A 20,387-nucleotide genomic window follows, 5' to 3' on the forward strand; every position below is an offset into this window, starting at 1 on the left:
GTGCACAGTTTAAGATACATCGCCAATAAACAATTGCGAATAATTGGGAACATTTCTTTGAAAAATCGATGCAATCAACTCCAATGACATCGATGTATCTGTTTTTGAGATTTTATCGACGATTTGCATTTGATCTATTGACATGTAATGTGCAAAGGCCGAATTTGACATGCAACCATCATTGACTTTGGGCCAGGTGACACATCTTTCGACGCTACCGATTTGCTGGTACTTGGAAATGACCATTACAGATTACAGTAATCCTAGGATACCTTTCATAATTGACCAATGATTGACAGAATTGGACTATTATTGGCTAGTGGATCATTGAGCTTTTCCACACTAGCAGAGACTAACCATGATAGATCACCGAAGACTGACTGCTACCAGTAAATTGTAAGCAAAGACCAGTATTATCGACCAAATATCACTAGAGATATAAAACTATAGACTAGTGATAGCTAGAGCCGACAAATGTGGACTTACGGTCCGCAGAGACTGAACAACATTGAATATGATCGCATGTGACAAAGCGTAACCATTTAATTATCTTTTGGGACTGTGATCGTGGACTTGTTATTATAAGATACTAACAAGTGCAGCTGCGGCCCTACGAGGGTTGGGTGAGAAGTTTTTAGCCTAAATATGAAGCCCTACTGGAGTTTCTATGCTATTTATTTTTCAACATAGTCCCCCCTTGCGGTCCACACACTTCTGCCAGCGGTGCTGCAAAGCTTGAATCCCTGCTTCGTTGAAGATTTCATCTTGTCGTCTAAAAAGTCCTGAACGGTGGATGTGACGTCATCATCATCGCTAAATTGCTTTCAAGCTAACTGTTTCTTTATGTCGGGGAAGAAATGAAAGTCTGAGGGTGCTAGGTCAGGAGAGTATGGTGGGTGTGGAACGAGTTTGAAGCCACAGTCACGCACTGTTGCCATGGCAATGACTGACTTGTGGAGTGGAGCATTATCCTGATGGAACAGGACCCCTTTTTTCTCAACTTTCCTCGTCGATTTTTGATAGCCTCCCGTAAGTCTTGTATCAGTAGTCAAATGCACAGCGAACTGAAAATAAACCAGTCAGTTAGTCATCTGAAGAGTTGAAATAAATGCAAACCAAGATTTGGTCTGGCATCGCTCCTTCATAGTTAGGCTCAAAACTGTTCATCCAACCCTCGTATAATTACCGGAAACTAACTGTCACTGGTTAACCTCTACAGGCACCACAGTTACTCCGTTCAACTGACACCCTTTACTGCCGAAACATCATCATTTGGACTGTCGATGGTTCGCTAAGCTACTTAGGATTCATTAAAACACAAGAAATAAGGTAATGCCTTTCTGTGCCATTTTCATTTGTTAGATACGACTGACATAGAATTATAAATGATGTGATATTCAAACATTAATTATTGACGATCCTTGGGGAATGGCAATAATTTCCTGACATCTTGTCTTCTTCAATGAACACCCGTTTATGCAAATGTTATATATCAGTTCAGAAATTTATTTCAGTGTGATGGCGCTGCTTTGTGTGCCTTGCTGATGTGCTTATGTGTTGTTCTGTTTCTGTCAACTTTGACACAGTCTTGTGCTACGAGTACTCAAATATATATCGTAAGACGTTGTTGCCACTTTTTGGAACCAGTCATTTATCGAACCTCAATCTTTTTATCGTATGTTACGTGTCAATTGATTAAATCTACGATTTTTTAATCACATTGGTTTGTCGCCTAAGGCTGATGTTTTACCCAACCACGCATGTCTCGGAAAGTACTTTCACAAAATCCCCAATGGATAAGACCTTTCTCTTGCATATAAATGAGCTCCCTTTCTATATTGTCATGGATATATCGAGATAATATGATATTTATTATTCAGATGTGTCTCAAGTTTCTGAAAATCGAATTAAAACAACTGGCTTATGTACGGAGTAAGGTATCAAGTTATTTTCGCAACAGTGAATTTATCAGCTGACAATCAGTGATGATTGCAATCACTGATAGGGATCCGATGTCGTTTATGAATTTTATTTTTGTGTACATGGAGACTGCAATCAGTTGTGTTCTTCGTTTGTTACGATTGGATACCCAGTGCGCAGATGCGACGCTTTGTTACGCTGAATGACTTTCTGCCACACATCTTTTAACGACGTATCCATCGATTCAGAGTGAGGCCTACAGATGCATCGAGACAGCTGGACTGGTCGATTAACAACGATCTTTCCACAAAATACATCTTTACATTTATATGAAAAATGGGCTGCACTGCCCATTAAGGCTTCAAGATGACAATTGCGTAAAGCTTAGAAGCACGATTGAATGACCTACAATAACGGTTGACACTCTAATACATGTGCTGTAATTAAAGTGACAGTAACTGTAACTTTTGATTTATTGACTATGTTAGTTCTGTTTGCCAATGTCAAATTCTTGTTCAACTTCCCAAAGCATGCTAAAACACCAGCTATTCAGCAAGCCGACACATCGTCTATATGGGTACAATACACTGTTATTGTTCACATTTGAATTCTTGCCTTGACCAGAATGCAGTGTACACATAGACAGGCTGAGTTGATAGGCTGAATACGGTGTAGCTCAACTGTCTATTGCATGCAAAACAAAAATATGGACAAAATCAAAATTTACAGCTATTGGCCCAATGAAAATAGCATTGTAAACTCCAGTCATACACACTGTGAGATCGGACAGTGTACACTTAATCATACATGCCTATGTAATACGAATGGAGAACTCAAGTTACAGGATTTTCCCTACGTAATTCAACTTGTTATTCCGGTGAAGCAGCTTTTTATCCTCAACATATTTCAGCAGATGTTAGACACAGAACATGGAAATAAATTAAGTAAAAAGGACGTTTAAATAATCTGGTTTTCAATGACAAAATTTCATGCACGGTGAAGATTTTTGACGCCAAGCTATTCAATTATGTACTCGTTCGTACTTTTCTGCATCTGATGCGCAAAGCTAGGTTTAGGCTAAGGCTTTGGATTAGGAGACAGATTAGGTACTCGATGGGAAGGCAACATCTTAATACTGCAAATCTTCTGAGAGACATAAAATGCAAAACCTAGATAAGATCAGTGTAGCACTTGGACAAACAAAATGTCAGCTTGATTTGGCCCTTGCTGGTAGGGGCGGAAGGCTTTGTCGGCATGGTCTATATGTGCTTTATCGAAACTACCTTGGGCATTCTATGAAGTGTCCGCCAGTAATAATGCAGTTTAAAGTGTTTAAAAGCATCGCTGTATTCGATTATAACAATTATTATCTGCCGTTCTGGCCACATGAGGAGATCAATGAAAAGTACACCAGGCTTCCAACCTGGGTTGCTCTTTGATCAAAACTATGCATGGACGTGATTTAGGGATCATTAGCCGTCAATATTTTCAACGCACCTAGATATAGCACCTAGATATCGTAATAATTAATATGCAACAAGATGCCTGACAAAAACAGTCAGTGGCTGTTGATAAAGCCTATCGGTATATCAACAAAACATCAAGTTAATTGTTTTGTTACATAAAATTTTCCTTTGAATTGATAGAATCTCGATTTCCTTTCGAAGTTTTCGTGGAGAGATGATTATTTCTTCTCAAATGTTGTTTTGTAGGCAGTTTGAATGTGGAATGCGAATAGTCACGGTCTTAGCTCTGTGTCCATACGATATATCAAGGGAAAGGATTTCTCTACCTGCTCTATCTATGAAAAGTGCAGACATAGGTGTAAACAATTTCACGATTTCGGAGAGAGTCAGCTTAAACCATAAACATTTTACAAATACATCTCTATAGCATGCGGAGGAGTCGCAGTAAGAATTGTTACAACTATAGCTTGGTTATTGAACCACTCTTTTTTAAGGGTGGGGATTTAGCCAGATGTTTTGACTGTGATGTCTTCGCTATAGATGACTGGGTGCCATATACGGTTTGGGTCGGAATCCCATCGAGAATTCATTGAATTCTATGTACATTCCCTCCACATTCCTACATGTATGCATAATGTACGTTAATACTTACGTGGTGCGTACGTTCGTGCGTGAAAGTGTACTTGTGTAAACACATACATGCATTGATACAATACATACATACATACATACATACGTACATACATACATACATACATACATACATACATACATACATACATACATACATACATACATACATACATACATACATACATACATACATACATACATACATACATACATACATACATACATACATACTCACACACACACACATACATACATGCATACATACATACATACATACATACATACATACATACATACATACATACATACATACATACATACATACATACATACATACATACATACATACATACATACATACATACATACATACATACATATATACATACTTACATACATACATACATACATACATACATACATACATACATACATACTCACACACACACACATACATACATGCATACATACATACATACATACATACATACATACATACATACATACATACATACATACATACATACATACATACATACATACATACATACATACATACATACATACATACATACACACACACACACATACATACATACATACATACATACATACATACTTACATACATACATACATACATACATACATACATACATACATACATACATACATACATACATACATACATACATACATACACACACATACATATGCATTCTGCACGAGTATTACCATCTTGTCACAGAACAAAGTTATCGGGTTGCAAGGTACACTTCAAGGTCATAAAACATCTTACTAGCTGTACAAGCAGCACTTCAAACACCGTTCGAAGTATTTACCTTTTGAAGCGCAACAATGTTTGACGGACGCGAGTTGCTTTTTAAGGCGCCGCCAACGTCGACTGGCTGAATCAAATGTTGGCGATGTAATTGCTTCGATGAGGAATATTCCATTGTGTACTGTACGTTCTGTTTCTGATGTGTAGTCTGACTTGCAACAAAGAAAATCGAGCTACTCGGTAGCAATCTACAAAATGATCACATGACGATGGACTGGACACGATCACCGTGAATCACAAATGTTGAGGTGATCTGTCACGGTGTTGAAAACGATATCAACAATCCCATCAATATTATAAGTGAAGAACAAGCCAAATCATAAAATATTCCGTTAGTGATGCCTGCAAATCCTTCCTGGCTTCCTGTCGACTGTGAAAGGGGATATGCTGGAGATGTTATCGACACCCACGAAACATGTGAGAGCGCCATCAGTCATATCGACGAGGACATTGTGATGCGAATGCATAATCTTTATCGTAAATATGAGCCATGATACTCCTATCCCCTGTAAAATTCGCATGATATCAGTTTAAATCACAACTTTGCCGAGAGACATTGTAGGCCAATGTCATCAACTAGACATTCAATACTGTCAAGTGAATCCAAATATTGGAAAATAGCACAGTTAACAAAACTGTCGTGTTCACTTTGTCTTTGAGTAATCTAAAACAGAAACATTCATTCTAACATTACGGTGCGAATGAATGTGACAGAACGTACAAGCCTTGTGAGTGATTTAGTATTTTTATGCTAATAAAAACTTCGAGAAATTACAGTATTGCGAGCTAATTTCCTACTGCAGTTGAACTTGAGGTAATCCAGATATCTCCAATATACAATTTATATTGCATTAGATGAAACACACTGACTATCGATTAGCGGAGGATTTTGAAAAACTGCTAGCATTTTTTTCATGTAATATCCATTTTACAAATTTTTCCATACCGAATTTTTAACATGTTATTAGTTCTAGATCTAGTTCCGTGCCGCTCTTCCCGTAGAAATTGCTGTCGTTAATGTAGAATGTTAAAAACAATAGCTTGATATTTTAAGATGCTTGTACCCAAACAGGTTCTTCGGTGAAGTTCTTATCAGTGTTGTACCAAAAACATATTACCCGCTATGGACGTTGGGGGCAGTAAACCAGTTTAGGTGATGTTTGCTCAGGGTTCAAAATTCCCACAAACAAGAGATATTTCTGTGTTATCTGCCTCTAAAATACGCCAACAAACTTGTCTGTTGTTTGATTGGTAAAAAATCACAGCCATAAATTAACTTTACTGTATTGTATGACAAAAACCAACGAACGGCAGAACATGGCAGAAAATGAGATTAAGTGGCTGACTTTTTTTATTTTGTGAAGGAATCGTGATATATGGAATGGCTAAAAAGGCTAAATTACAGCCATCACTAGTAATTTGGCGAGCTGAAGAAAGGTGTTCTCTAGTACGGTTAACGGTTTTGAGCGATGGAGATCGTCAAATATCTAGAAAAAGGAAGCATGAACTGTCAGGATGCGACGTAGTAAAGTAATGAGGAAGATTTCAAGTCGCCTCTGTGGTAGAGAGCTGTGGAGGAACCATAGTTATATGGAGAGCTTAATTTTGTTGATCGAATCTGCAGAGTACACCTCAGAGGTCTTAACAAACGTTTCCGTTTACTGAAATAGCTTCATCATTGATTGGTAAATGTCAACAAAATGTAAAATGTATTCTGGTCCCTAAAGTTATCCAAACATCTTCATAGAACTTTTTTCAGTTCTGCTATTTTATTCTGGTTACACATCACACATGCAGATAATCGTTCCAGTACACTACTGTGTAAAAGCCAAACACGGCGTGTAACGAGAACACTTAGATGTCTATTATCAAATCCAACGCAGGCCGAAAAAGTAAATTTCCGATCTCGCTCAACATGAAACTCATAAGCAGATGTTGGTTATGTGGTGCAGACTTTAATATGAGTGGATTGTGGAGAAACATACAGCGATACTTTTCTGATATCAAAGATAATTTATATATCTATATATATCGTAGCTCACGGATCAATCAATCAAGTCGATTTCAATAGCGCCAAACTCCGAAATGCAGTTGTGTTCAATGGCGCTTTACAGAGTCAGAGTTGTTCAGTATGCTCTTCTAAACAGAAACGTTTTCACGTTCTTCGTAAAATAATCAAGAATGGGTGAGTGGCGAACTTGTAATAGGACATAATTCCCGGCGGATGGGGGAGGGGCGTTGCATGACTTAGAGAAAGCACGATTGCAATAAGTTTGCGGTTACCCCGTGGTACGTGAAGCAGAGTTTCGTCATTAGATCGAAAGACACTGTTTATTAGAGCATAAGTTTCAATTCGGGTGTGAAATTGAAGAAGTAAACATACCAAAGATGTTTGGACTTTCATCAAGAGTTCAGTGATGGTCGGTGACGGTGCATTGATCCATCGATGCAGATGACCATTTAAACAATGTCAAGCAGAGTCTTTTCGTTTTCAAATCAAGACTGAAGTATGCTTCGCGGAGCAGATCATCATGCAAAACCTTCCCTTAAATTCCTTTCCTTTAATTATAATTCTTTTGGACATATTTTTCTCCACTTTAGGCTTCTTCCTCCCTAGTTCTAATGCTCGATTCGTGATGCTGTTCGGTTTTTTTATCATTTGAATCAAAACATTTTAAACAGCTGTTTTCACTGTAGATCATTAGGAATGATATATTTTGATTTTTCTGATCGATAGTCCAAGTATTTCAACCACTATGCCAGTTTGCATCCTGACTGCCAGGTACGGAAAAGTTCGACATTTCACATGTTTAATTGATGCTTGCTTCCATACGAACTTGGAGGTTTTGGTAGCTAATAATCCAATCACAAACAAAGCAGTTGGAGCCGACAGAGATAATCTCTCAGATCAGGTGCAAAGCTGAATAACTTCTGTGGACGTTTTGAAGGTATATTGACGTTTAAACGGACGTTTTTCGTGCCCTTCCGATGCTTATCGCCATTCAACTGTGAAGGGGCACGGGAAATTGCGCCATTTTTCTTATCCGTGCGATGCTTTTCTTCACTCGACTTTGAGGGGGCACGGGAAATTGCGCCATTTTTCTTATCCGTGCGATGCTTTTCTTCACTCGACTTTGAAGGGGCACGGGAAATTGCGCCATTTGTCGTGTCCGTGCGATCCACGTATTCCTTCAACTTTGAAGGTTGTCGTTGGGGGGCATCTGATGTGCTACAAAACAAACCGAGCTCACATAACCAGGTCGATAGGCTGCCTGCGTAGATAATGAAAAGTTCAATCAGTAATTACGTTTGTCAGTAGCATTGAATACTAGTAATATAACTAGCTTACAGAATGGAGCATTAAGATAAATAAATATTGATAGCGATGATCGAATTTCACACGGGAGTGGCCCATCATTTGAGAATAAATGTTTTGTGCTTTGATATCATATCAGATCTCCTTATCTACCGTAGAATTTCTGAAAGAATCTAATATATCTATTTTCTGAGAATCACTGTCTCACTACTGTTGTGCTATAAGCTGTGTCTTACTCGAAAGAATCCATGAGTTAAAGGCTAGCATACTACACTATTATTCAAAATCGACCTACTAAAGAGACTGATGCAGCGAAGCACCAAAGTATTGTTGTTTCTCATCTTTCGAGAAACATGTGCAATGTTTTGATATCACAAGCCCTTATCTACTATAGAACTTCTAAAAGAATCTAATTAATCTACCTTCTGAGAATCCTTGTCTCAATACCTTTGTGCTAACGAGTGTATCTTCCTCGAAAGTTGTCATATGAGTTTCTAGCTCTGTATAATGTATGATAATGTATACACGATAAGCTGACGCTGATGCCAGATGCCGAAAACGTCTAAGTGATTTAGTTTATTCTTATGTCTTATTTTTGGTCTTCAGGAAACCATAATATGAAAAGACAGTAAATTATGACGTTCTTGTCGATATCGTAGCTAAAGCTTTGATGCCTGGTTTCGAGGGGGGGGGGGGGTATTGGCGTTTCCATTTATTCGGCGGTTGCACCCAACGGTTTTCACATTATTGACAGATTGATAGATTGGTTGCAAAAATAGACTTTCGACACCATTTTGTTGAACAATATATATTCTTTTAATTCCTGTCCTGAATCAAACCCTTTGTTAGAAGTGTGTTGAATCATGTGAGAATATAGCTTAGCAGTCAGCACATTCGTATTTTCAAACACAATTGTTACTCGTGTATAGTCTGCGCAGCTCAGTGACTTTCGGAAGCTGCGTTTATGTACGCCATGAGTATGCAATCAATCAGTACACCTCAGACATATAACTCACAGAAAAAACGGCCGGAGTTAAGAAAAGGGACATTCAAGTTTGCCGACGACTATATCGCTGTTGACCCTATTTGCACACTTGATCGAGTTTCATAGCTATCCCTAAACAATCGCTAACATGCAACAAAGTCTGAAATGTAGTTTTACACAGACATGAGCTGTGAAGCAAAGCCATTATAGTGACAATCAATCTAACAAAATAAACGTACCCATCATAAATAAGAGCCTTCCCATCATGCAGGAGAGCTTTTCCACGAGGCAGTCGCCAATGTAACCATGACGGAAGTCGTTCACAAATATCATACCTCAGCGCACCAGCGCCGAAAATTGACTGGGAGTAACAATAGAGTGGTGTCAGGGTACAATAGATTGTCCCCTACGCTGCAATAACTTTGACCAAGAGATTCCAGACCCTTATTAAAAACACTTGTCTCTGAAATAATTTATCGTCCCTCTCAGGGCGTAACCCTTGACCTCTATTCCATAACTATTAACTTACGTTCGCGGTAAAAAAATTGCGGTGGTGCCTTTTCTTTACTGTTGTCGTCATTAATTTGTGGTGGTGCCTTTTCTGTTATGTTGTCGCCATCAATTCGTGTTGGTGCATTTTCTGTACTGCTGTCGCCTTTTTTTCTTGTGAGTGGATGTCTGCTTGGAGTTAAAACTGGCACGCATAGCACTATGTGTACTACCAGAAACAGAACAAATGTTATGCCGGAAAGCCACTTCAAAGACATCTTTCAAAGTCAGCCTCACTTCTGTGGAAACAAAGATACGCAAATTAAAACAGATTCCTTTTTAGGACGGTAGTATTTCAGAAGCCCAATCTGTATGTGACCAACAATCATTAATGAAACAACTCATTTATTCGGCCTTCGTATATCGTCAATATTTTATCTTGCGGTATGGTAGTGATTCTCCTAATAGCGCTGAAGTTGTGCTAAGCGAACAATCATTCTCAAAATAATTCATTTCTGGCCTCAAATCGACAAATCACGCCTGTATGCAAGGGTGCAGCCACTGCAATATGCAATGAGAAGGTCACAGAAAAATCGAACAGCTTACGAGCTTTTTAGTTTCGAAAACTCTTTTGCTCTGACTGACAAATGGAGGAAAAAATAAAGCAGTTGATAAGGCACTGAATAATACATGTGTAGTCGGCGCTAGCAGTGTCCACGACACGTACTTCAAAGGGATTGTTAATTTATATACTCGGGACAGAGGGTAGTTGGAATATTCTTGATTTTGCTGTTCTTTGTGACCCTTCCCAGAAGAGAAACTTTTTGCGCCGGAAATCTATCCCTGTTTCCCTTCAATGTGCGATATGCAAAACAGTTATTTTAGAATCCATTTCATGTATATGATGTTATAGCGTTCTGGCATACGGAAAATAAAATGACAATGGCTCAATGATATCAAATGTCAATAAATAAATAAATTAATAATTATGTACAGATGATAGATAGTGTACTGCGTATAAAGAAGTCAACACTTAATCAATTCAATCAAAATTATGGAAAAATTGAATCCTAAGCTCCAATATGAGACAACATATACAAAATTTGCCTCTCTCGGTTAAAATGGAAGTCAAGGTTTCAACTTTTTTAACCACTATCCCTTTTTGTAACTGTAAATTTAGCACAAGTTTAAACTTGACGGTTTTATATCATGTACAGGTAGAAACACTTCTAAATTCGATGTGTGGGGGATATAACTGCCTCATTCCAGTCCAATGTAAACATTTTTGTGACGTTGGTCGAGTAAATGGTACAGTACTTTTACATTTCAATCCTTAGAAAAGACGTTCCTGTTGATGAAAGTGTAGTAAACAGAAAATCTTTAGTAACTGATAATGAAGCCAAATTTGGTATGTTTGGATGAAAAATAAGCGGCGATATTCTGCTTTATACGCATTTCAAACGCCTTTCAAAGTTCGATGTACGGTGAACGTAACTTTTGGTAGCATCATATTATATACTTGACGATGAATAAGCAGAATTTAGAAGAAACTAATATGACAGACCAAAGAAGGCGCATACTTCGTTCACACTGAAGACATGCGCTTCTATAAGTGGTATGTATTAATAAGTTGCCTGCAAAACATGTCTATCAACATGATAACTGGTTGTGTGCTTTAGTCACAGCTGCAGATTACGTCACAGTAGCTTGACGATAGGAACAGCGCAGCCAGTGGCAGCATTGGGCAGGGAAAAAGACGAAGTAGCGTGTTTTTCCACCACTTTTCAAACAGTAACCGAGGAAAAATGACCTTCATTTCGCATACTCAAAATATATGATAAGTTAAAAATGCTTTAGCTATATCGGCGAAATAATCAGTGTCGGTCATTTCAATATCAGGTCAGAATTCATTTTGTTAACTTACGAGTCCTTGAGCAAACTTGAATGAGTGGCTGATTGACATCTTACAAGTGGGTGTTACAAAGTTGGAGAAATCGCGTTCATATTTCATAAGGAACAAATGACCATTCACCGTAATATACACGCTTTTTTGCATACCATGTGTTGACGTCACTGGTATAGCCAAACGGCTGCATTCCTGTCACGTGATCCTACTCATTGTGACATTGTATCTCTGGTTGAACACTTGAATTTTCTGTATTGTTTACACCGTCAATTCATGGGAAGAGCTACATCAATTGTCAAATATGGGTATTGCTAGGAGAGTGAGTTTTTAATGTTTTTACAAAACCTATGAACAGCTATGCCTACGAAGAACAACATAGACTAAACAGGCATTCTAGCCTTCTATTCACTTTGTGGCCTTGCGGACCGCCCTCACTGGCCATTTTGTTCAGCAGCTTCATTGTCTGCACTGCTTAGAACCAGACTTTTATGAAGTGAAAATCCCTCTCTGCAGCAATGTCGAATTTGTTAGCCGTTTTCAGCAAGCCATTGCAGCCATGACATATCAATTATGGACATGAAAGATCTCATCCACATGTAAGATCATATCTCACAACTATGGTTCGGAAATTTGATCGCATTAATCACAATTAGTGCGTTTTGTTTTCATCATTCAAATACCAGTGTCTGTACCTGTTGCCTGTCAAAGTAAACACCCTGTTTGTTTCAGCAATGCAATACATGTATAAGTAAAATGAGAGTCATTTTTGGTGGTTACTAATATGTATGTGGGAGTGAAATCGACTAAAACTAATCATGTAGGATTTTTGTTGAAATTAGAGCTGTTTGCATACCGATTCAAAGTGCCATGTAGTTAACATCTGATCAATTTGCACGTTTTTAGCTCTGTGTTATAGAAGGGGAGAAGGTGTAGAGTTTCGAAGGCCAGCCGCAGAATATCGCTGATTATAATACAACTCATATAAATTATCCGTCATAAACCGTCAATTTACAGTCACATGTCATGTGACATTTTGGTCTGATATATGCAAATAGGCTATTCTGTTACCGAATAAAAGTTATTAAAATGTTGTCCTACGGCTCGAAATTAAACAAAATGAAACGTCTCTTAAATTATGTTGAAGTAAACTTTAACTTTTTTACTTATTGAAGGGAAATTTTGTTTTTGGCCAGTACTCACATTTCTATTATAGAATTTGACTCACGTTCCGTTTCAGTCTCTGCTTTGATTGTCTTTTTAGATGTCAACCTTTTGTTTTTCTTTTGATTTGACTCTTCTTTCCTATCAAAGAAATTACAGTCCGTTTCTTTCATCATCGGCTGACGTTTTAAGAGTTTGGGTAGTTTTGTCCACGACCGGTTGCCCATGATTTAGTATAACAAAGGCGATATTTTTACCATTTGGATTAAACATAGGTCGATGTCGTTCGTTATTAGCGGCGATAAAATTTAGAATAAGAACACTATCAATATAAGGTTTCAGGTTTATTAAACGTAGTTTTTACAAATGAAACTCTTACTTGATGATAAAGGCATTCTATTCGGCCAGCTTATCCCTTCAGAATCAATTGATATGGTTTCCCACGCGACTTCGTGTCACGAGCACTAACTTTACCAATCAGATCTCAATATCTCACATGGTCCGAATTAAATATTGATAACAACTAAGTGCACATAGAGTTGACTTCCGTCTGTTTTGAAAACTTGTTTTCGTCATATCATTTAATTGTCGAACTGTATGTGATAAGATTTAACCCTATCAGCGACATCACACAAACTTGTTTACTTATAAAACATTTAGCACAATACTATTTTGTTTTGCCTTTTTTGCATTGTTAAAGATCTGCTTGTCTTATCATGAGTTTAGGGATAACCTGAGATAAAACTCTGTGGGTCACCTTATCGCAAAATAATTACCGGTTGTACTTAACCTGCAAAAGTTTCAAATAGGCACTGTGATACATAAACCATTGAGTCGAAAACACCCACATACGTGTCATTGCGTTATGGCCTTGTTCACTGTCAGGCATCGACTGAAAGAGCCAGAGCGTTCTCGCCCATAGTATTTCGTACGAAATACACTTTCTAAACATTTGTTACTTTCTTCGGTAGTCAATAACATTTCTTGCGGAACCAAGACTTTTAAAGGACTTGTAGTTGTAGCTTTCGATAATTTTTCCACTATTTTTGTTTTTATGTCGACTACAATCTTGTTCAACTATACAAAGCATGTTCAGATACTCAGTATTTAGCTTGTTAAGTCAGGCTGGCATATGTGACGGGCATAGACTACATTGTTATTGTTGACAGGTAAATTCTTGTCGGGACTAAAAAAGAACAATGACGGGTCCATGTTAGACGTATGTCGTTGTGTAGCTGGGTATAGGTGTTTCAAAATGCTTTAGGGAGTAAAACAAAAATTTGCAATGAAAAAACAAGAAAAAAGTGAGAAAATCGTTAAAAGTTACAGCTACAAATACTCTAAAGATGAAGAAAAACTATGAAAAAACAAGAAAACCTGGTTTGATTTTAAACCTATCACCTGAGTAGGTCGTACCTCAACAAAATACACTCTATGATCTTCGTCGGTAAAGTTATCTGCTGATCACTCAATCAGTAAAATTAGAAGATTGCCATTGGTAGTGTAAAGATACCTCAAACATTATGCATCATCATGGTGCAAAATGCTGCACATTAACGTTCAAATCAAAGCAGTTCTATTTGTTTTGCAATGTAATTAGCTGATTACGAGTTACACCCTTTTACATCAACATGAATAAAAACTTTCAATATTGAAGTCGACTGGTTGTAGATGGACCTTCTTTGATTCATGTGTTTAGATAGTATAAATGTATATCCAGATCGAATACACTCATACCAATGAGTTCACTTACTTGAAATCTTGGACTCTGCAGGGTAAGGTCAAATCGCTCCAACTTGAAAGTAGCACCTATGTGGTCTTTTTACTGAAGTGTTGATTCTTGTGTGATGTGCGCGACAAAGACAACTCGGAACAAATTAAATAGCAAGCCTGTGGTAACCGACTTTTATAAATCTGAGCCGTCCATTCGTCACATGACAAACATATTGCATCACATGATCACATGAATGCGATCATGTGCAAACATGGTGCAGAAATCCCCCACGCACCATGATGGTCATTTTGTGACATACTCCTCGAAGATAAGTTTCTGAAATAAACGTTTATAGCTTCTTTGAATACTATAGTTCTATGACATATGATTGTTTTCTGTGTTGCGTTCATTGGAGAAATACATATTCAGATCGTGTGCTGCCGCCCTCGCATGAAAGAATCATTTTTGTCCTATATGTTCCGTCCATTTCACCAAACTGATCATTTAAAAGTACCTTACCGAGTCTAGGCATTTGAATATCTGTCTTGTTGACGCTGTCTTTTGTCGCAGACCATTCGTTGTCTTGGGTATTATACTCAGACCGTTAAGTTTGAGAATCTGAAAAATTGGTTTATATGCATCACTTCAATATAGCTGCAACATATAAATTTCAAGATATTCATTTTTAACAAGCATTTTTCAACTTTCATCAACCGCCAACGTACCTTAGATACAGTATTTACATCGGTCGTAGGGGTCCCTGGCAACCTTTGAGCAGAGTTTCGACGACAACCACCCTTTAAGTTACCATACAATAGGACAATATTTAAAGTCAGGACACTCTCTATGAGAGATCAATACACCAATGGGAGAACGTTCTGGCAGACATCGACTAATTTAAGCTTTCTTATGAAGTGAAATCATCGCTAGGTTTTTTCACTGTATAATTAGTGTTTATGTCAAAGCAAAGCTTCTCATCAAGATAATATCCAATTACGTTTTACAAGGAGGTTCAGAAGTTTGGACGTTAGAATATATTTGAATTATATTAATAATCATGAAAGTAGTCAACACTCAACGAAGAACATGAGAATTTCACGTGATGGGTTTGCAACGTGTCACAGTGACTTTTGAATATCAATTGTGACATGTAAATTTAGGATTTAGACCTGTATCAATGTTTATGATTGGGTGTGTTATTTTATCTTGAATTCATGTTTATTGTATGATCAAAGAAGTCACGCCTTAAAGATAACGGTTATACCCCATCGTAAAACAATACGAGGGTGGAATACAACTGATAAGGAGAGAGGAATGCAACAGACAGGGCAGGAGGGTAGAACAACCAACAAGTAAACCAATACATTTAGACAATGGGAAAAGCTTATCTTGGGCGATGCCCGCCAGCATAGCGTGTCTAGTAAGACCTAAAGTCTATGTAGTATCAATGAACTCTGAACGTCTCTAGTAGAGTCAACACTTTGAAGATTTCCGGTACCTCTCAGCAGGCCAACAAGTGAATAGTAGTACATGTAACAACTTCAACAGGTTGGCTGTTAAAGGTATCACTTAAGTTTGTGATCTAACGAAAGCTCTTTTGTCTTCCAACATCGATTTCTAAAAAGCTAGAAGCACAACACTTATCAAAACTTTGGATATTATCAAAATAAACTTACTGCAACGACGGGAAATCGTGACGATTGATGCAGTAACTTTGCCAAGAATTATGTGATTCTTTTAGCGTACAAGATTAGGTAAAAGGTTAGGTAAACTAGAAGAAAGAAAATTTACATTCAAGACTTTGATTTGTAATGTGATTGTACAAATATCTCCAGGTCTGTATTGCACACCAGTTGTGATGAATTTACGACATACTGACTATGTATATACAGTTGTGTTTGAGTTGATTAACTGCCAGGTGACAATAGGAGTGCAATAAACTTTATGACATTCTCAAAATTACCTGCAAGGTTCCTACATATGTATCTTAATTGCAATGTTTTCTATGCATTATGGTCTATATGTGAACTTTGTGTCTGAATTGAGGACAAGTCCGTTAAGGAACCCCATGGATTGACATAAATATAAAAAACAAAGTGTTGAAACACTTTGCAATCCAGTTTAATAAATTAGATCAGTCGAGTGTGGCTAAAATAACGAAGTCTCTATATGAGTTCTATTATCGGAGTTTATCAACACCGTGAGAAAATTACACCAAAAATTTACACGATTTCGAGTATGTTTTAGGAGACAACCGAGCATACAAATGCTTCCTCCCTATTTAACTCTGTTGAACTTGTAGTCGTGTGAATATTTTTATGAAACCATCAAAAGCTGCAAACTTTTTCCTCCGCAAATACTTAGATTTTGAACTTCTCCCTCCAAAGATGAAATGGTTGATTACAAGCTTTGACGTGTTTTGATCATTGGAATATAAAATTTAGACCAACTGTTCTTACTTTTAATAATGGTGTTTGATATTACATGAATAATTTTACGAGGTTTACAACAACTGCACTATTGAAACATAAAGTTCAATATAATTCTTATGGGTGAGACAGACAAGAAACTTTTGATTCTATTAATACAAAATAAATTGCTCTACAGTTCAAGTACTAAAGCAAATAAACGGTAAATCTTATCTACGCACGACTTCGAAAGAAATCTGGTGAAGGCAAGATAAAAAGAAGGCCAATATGAGTTAGTAAAATGAAGGATAAATGTTTTCGGAGTTTAAATCTCGTCTCTAACTTGAAGGGTATCTGCATTTACTATTTATAGATGCTCAGTATTGTGACATACATTATTAGATATGAATTTTCTGGCGAAATAAATCATTATATGAGGGTCTCTTACGATAAAAACGAATGTGGGTTATGGACTCTGTACGTGACTTAAATCCGTTAGTTATTTTGATTCACGTAGACTCGAAAATAACGATCAGAATCTGTTTTTTTCTTTAAGTGCCGGAAGGACATTGGTGTCCCGTAGCTGCCCGGTAAAAGGTTCGAAAAACAAAAAAATCACAAGGTTAAAACTCGTCCCTTTTGGGATCTGTACATACTTGTCTATCTCTCACTTTTGATACGGCCAAGTTTTCATAATGGTCAGCTTTAGTGTAATCTATATCGATTTTGTCAACGAGGGCGTGTCTTCTGGTCGAAGTTTCTCGCACATTAGTCAAAAACGAATACCTCTGTGACGGAAAGTCACAAAAAGGGGTGCTCCAGATTCGTATTCTCTGCAAAGTTGCGAAAATGAAAACCTATCCGTCTTAGTAGTGCCATCATCGAGGTCATGCATGCCACTAAGGATCCATGCAGATGCAGCCAACGAAACTGTTCGCGTATAAAAAGGTGTTGAATTCTTGATGAACTGTCTTGCAACTTTCCTAGTACGAGCAATATCAAGCAATCATTAAGTAAATCAATTAATTTAATCAGGTGACTGACCAACTCCACCAAAGAGAATAAAACATTTTCGTGATTCAATCAGTGTTTTTTCATCCAGTGCTGTATGACGGTATTGTCAGACGTGAGTTTAACGCCCTAGCTTACTTTAATTTTAGTATCGGGACATGTTTGAGGTCAGAACCATGCTTGAGGTCTTAAAAGACTAGATAGAATGTGATATTTTTGTTTTCAATTTATACAAAATTTGACGTCGCTGAATGAATGTGGATCAGGTTCCGAAACCGCAGATATTGTAGCAATAAGTTTGTGCAATCGAGTACTCTATCGCCACACACACTGACAAGAAACAAATCAGGTGACGGTCAGCTGATTACATGGAGATTGGCAGCAACCGGGCATCCTCAGTGGTGTGAAAATGTCCTATGAAAGGAGAGGTAGGTATGAAATCCTTTATTTTATGTAAAACGGTCCGTTGCGTTATCACTATGGTTAGAAATGTGCATGGGCTGACCATGGAAATGGGAAAGCTTTGCCCCCTACCTCATTATCTGACAGCGTATTTCTAAATGAACATCACCGTGTTTACAACAACTTAGCATGCGGAATGTGTAAACGCCCACCTCATTACAGGTGTTATCAACGTACCTGTGTACCGGATCTTAACAAGTCTGAACCCGTATGTTCTTTTGTACGAACGCTATTTTGCTGATATGTCCTGGTGTTGTTGTTGTTTCACAGGTAATGTAGATATCACAAGACACATTACAAGGACTCTATCGTTATTTGACCCAACGCATTTCTTTCCAAACGTACGCTCTCTTCCTATAATTATAGTTATGTTCGTTGAATTTTATTCATTTGGTCAAAAACAACAACAACACGACTAGTATAAACGTAAACAAGAACAAAGACAACAACTAAAACCAGATTACTAGGTCCCTGTGGTGTCAGCAAATGAATGGTATGTCTTTCCAAATTTACATTTTGTGTTGTGTAGATTTCTTGGCTGTTATACGCGGCGTTAAGGTGACACATATTCTGGGGTCCGTCACGTCTGACCCCTGGATGACCCCAGTCCATTACCAATATCGAGAATATCACTCTGACACTACTCATACTTAATTCTGTAGTGGATTACTGTTCAAGCTGTGCCACTCACGGTACAGAGATGGCACTTGAAGTCTGGGTACAGATTACTGAAAAAAAACACAGACAACTGGAAATAAAACCATTCGAACTTTACCTTTCGATGAACTAAGAAAACAGCTCCAGGGCAGCTGGTTCGCACGATAAATAAACAGACGCTCTGAAAAACATAATAATCCAGATAACGTCTGTGACCTTTGTCCCTATGTATTTGCGCAGCAAATTGGTGGAGTGGTGGTTCTATTTTTTACATCCATGGTTCAGGTGAGCTTGAGCTCATGCGTGGCTGTAATACGGTGTTTAAGTTTCGTTCCTAACTTTAAATGGCAGTACGAAAATAATAATCTATGCTTCATTCTGGTCCATATTCGAACCACAGTCAGCTGTTACACGGTTGAGGATTAAGTTGTTAAATACTTCCTTCCCCCTATGCGTTTCCGGGGCCGACGAATGAAAAACATGTGAAGACCTATACTAATTTCTCTCACAGAAATGTACGACGCTGTCAGCAAATCTTGTTTGAAATAAAACTGCAAATGCTGGGTTTAAGTTAGCATACATTTGAGGAAGTTTCATGAACTCATTAAGTTCAGGGAGGTGGGGATGGTTCCATGAGATCTTATCAACGCAATATTGTTTGTGACAAGTAATTTGTTTTTGAAAGTTACAATTTATTAAAGAAATGAAGCTTTGATGACAGATATGGCAAGCATCTTCATGAAACAACAAGTCAGGCGAAAAAATTTAAACACACAGTTCTCAGAAGCAATAATAAGAGGTGACCAGTGCGAGTGACAAAAAGTGTATTGGTTGAAGTTCGTAAGAGCCTGTTAGTTTCATAGAAATGTAGCTCCGTTTATGAAACTCTATTTGAGTATGGCTTCAAACGTTATTACATCCCTATGTAGCTGTTATCTTTAAAATGACAATTATAAATGGGTGAAAGGGGTCTTTTGGTGTTTATGACGGGTGGAGTATCACTGCGTCATGAGGAATGGAAACATTCTCCAACGGTTATTCTTTCTCTCTTATTTTTGCACTTCAGACTTCCAGTTTGTCTGTGATGACTTTCACGTCACAGAAGAAATGAAGACACATTTCAACAATGATGGCTTCATCCTGATAAGGTCCGGTAATGATTGGTTTCCTCTTGGTTTATCTTGATCTGTGATTACTCCAACGATGCAAGCACAAACAGTGGCCAGCCCCTGTAGAGGGCGCCAGTCTATGACCTTTGGATTTTTTGAAAAAAATAAATTTATTCAAACGAAGTGGCGAATAAAATAAATATACATAACTGTGAATGTTTTGAGAGAACGAACATGTCTGAAAAAAAGTCATTTTACTAAAGAGAATCTAATAAAAATATCCAAAAAGCATATCATTTTATGAATGAGTT

The 20,387-nt window shown here is 37.7% G+C and overlaps 1 protein-coding gene and 1 long non-coding RNA gene across 6 annotated transcripts in view; one reads left to right on the plus strand and one right to left on the minus strand.

Moving 5' to 3' along the window:
- Positions 1-6,793: 6,793 nt before the first annotated feature.
- On the minus strand, positions 6,794-19,137 carry LOC139152589 (uncharacterized). 2 transcript variants are annotated; one of them, XR_011556658.1, is made up of 4 exons: positions 19,086-19,137; positions 14,469-15,047; positions 9,689-9,947; positions 6,794-8,130 (listed from the first exon to the last, which is right to left on the minus strand). It is a non-coding gene; the product is annotated as an uncharacterized lncRNA (long non-coding RNA). The 2 variants fall into 2 exon arrangements; XR_011556657.1 differs by lacking the exon at positions 19,086-19,137 and adding an exon at positions 15,155-15,296.
- LOC139152588 (L-proline trans-4-hydroxylase-like) overlaps positions 18,020-20,387 on the plus strand; it is a 10,280-nt gene continuing 7,912 nt past the window's right edge. For 2 of the 4 annotated variants that reach the window (XM_070725822.1, XM_070725821.1), the window contains exons 1-2: positions 18,021-18,276; positions 20,034-20,115. In XM_070725822.1, coding sequence (XP_070581923.1) covers positions 18,258-18,276; positions 20,034-20,115 — 101 coding nt within the window. In that variant the 5' untranslated portion in view covers positions 18,021-18,257. Of the gene's footprint in view, positions 18,281-18,558; positions 18,804-20,033; positions 20,116-20,387 lie in introns of those variants that run through there. The other 2 variants (XM_070725823.1, XM_070725824.1) reach the window with 2 other exon arrangements.

This window comes from Ptychodera flava, chromosome 16 (genome assembly GCF_041260155.1).
Source record: "Ptychodera flava strain L36383 chromosome 16, AS_Pfla_20210202, whole genome shotgun sequence".
NCBI lineage: Eukaryota > Metazoa > Hemichordata > Enteropneusta > Ptychoderidae > Ptychodera > Ptychodera flava.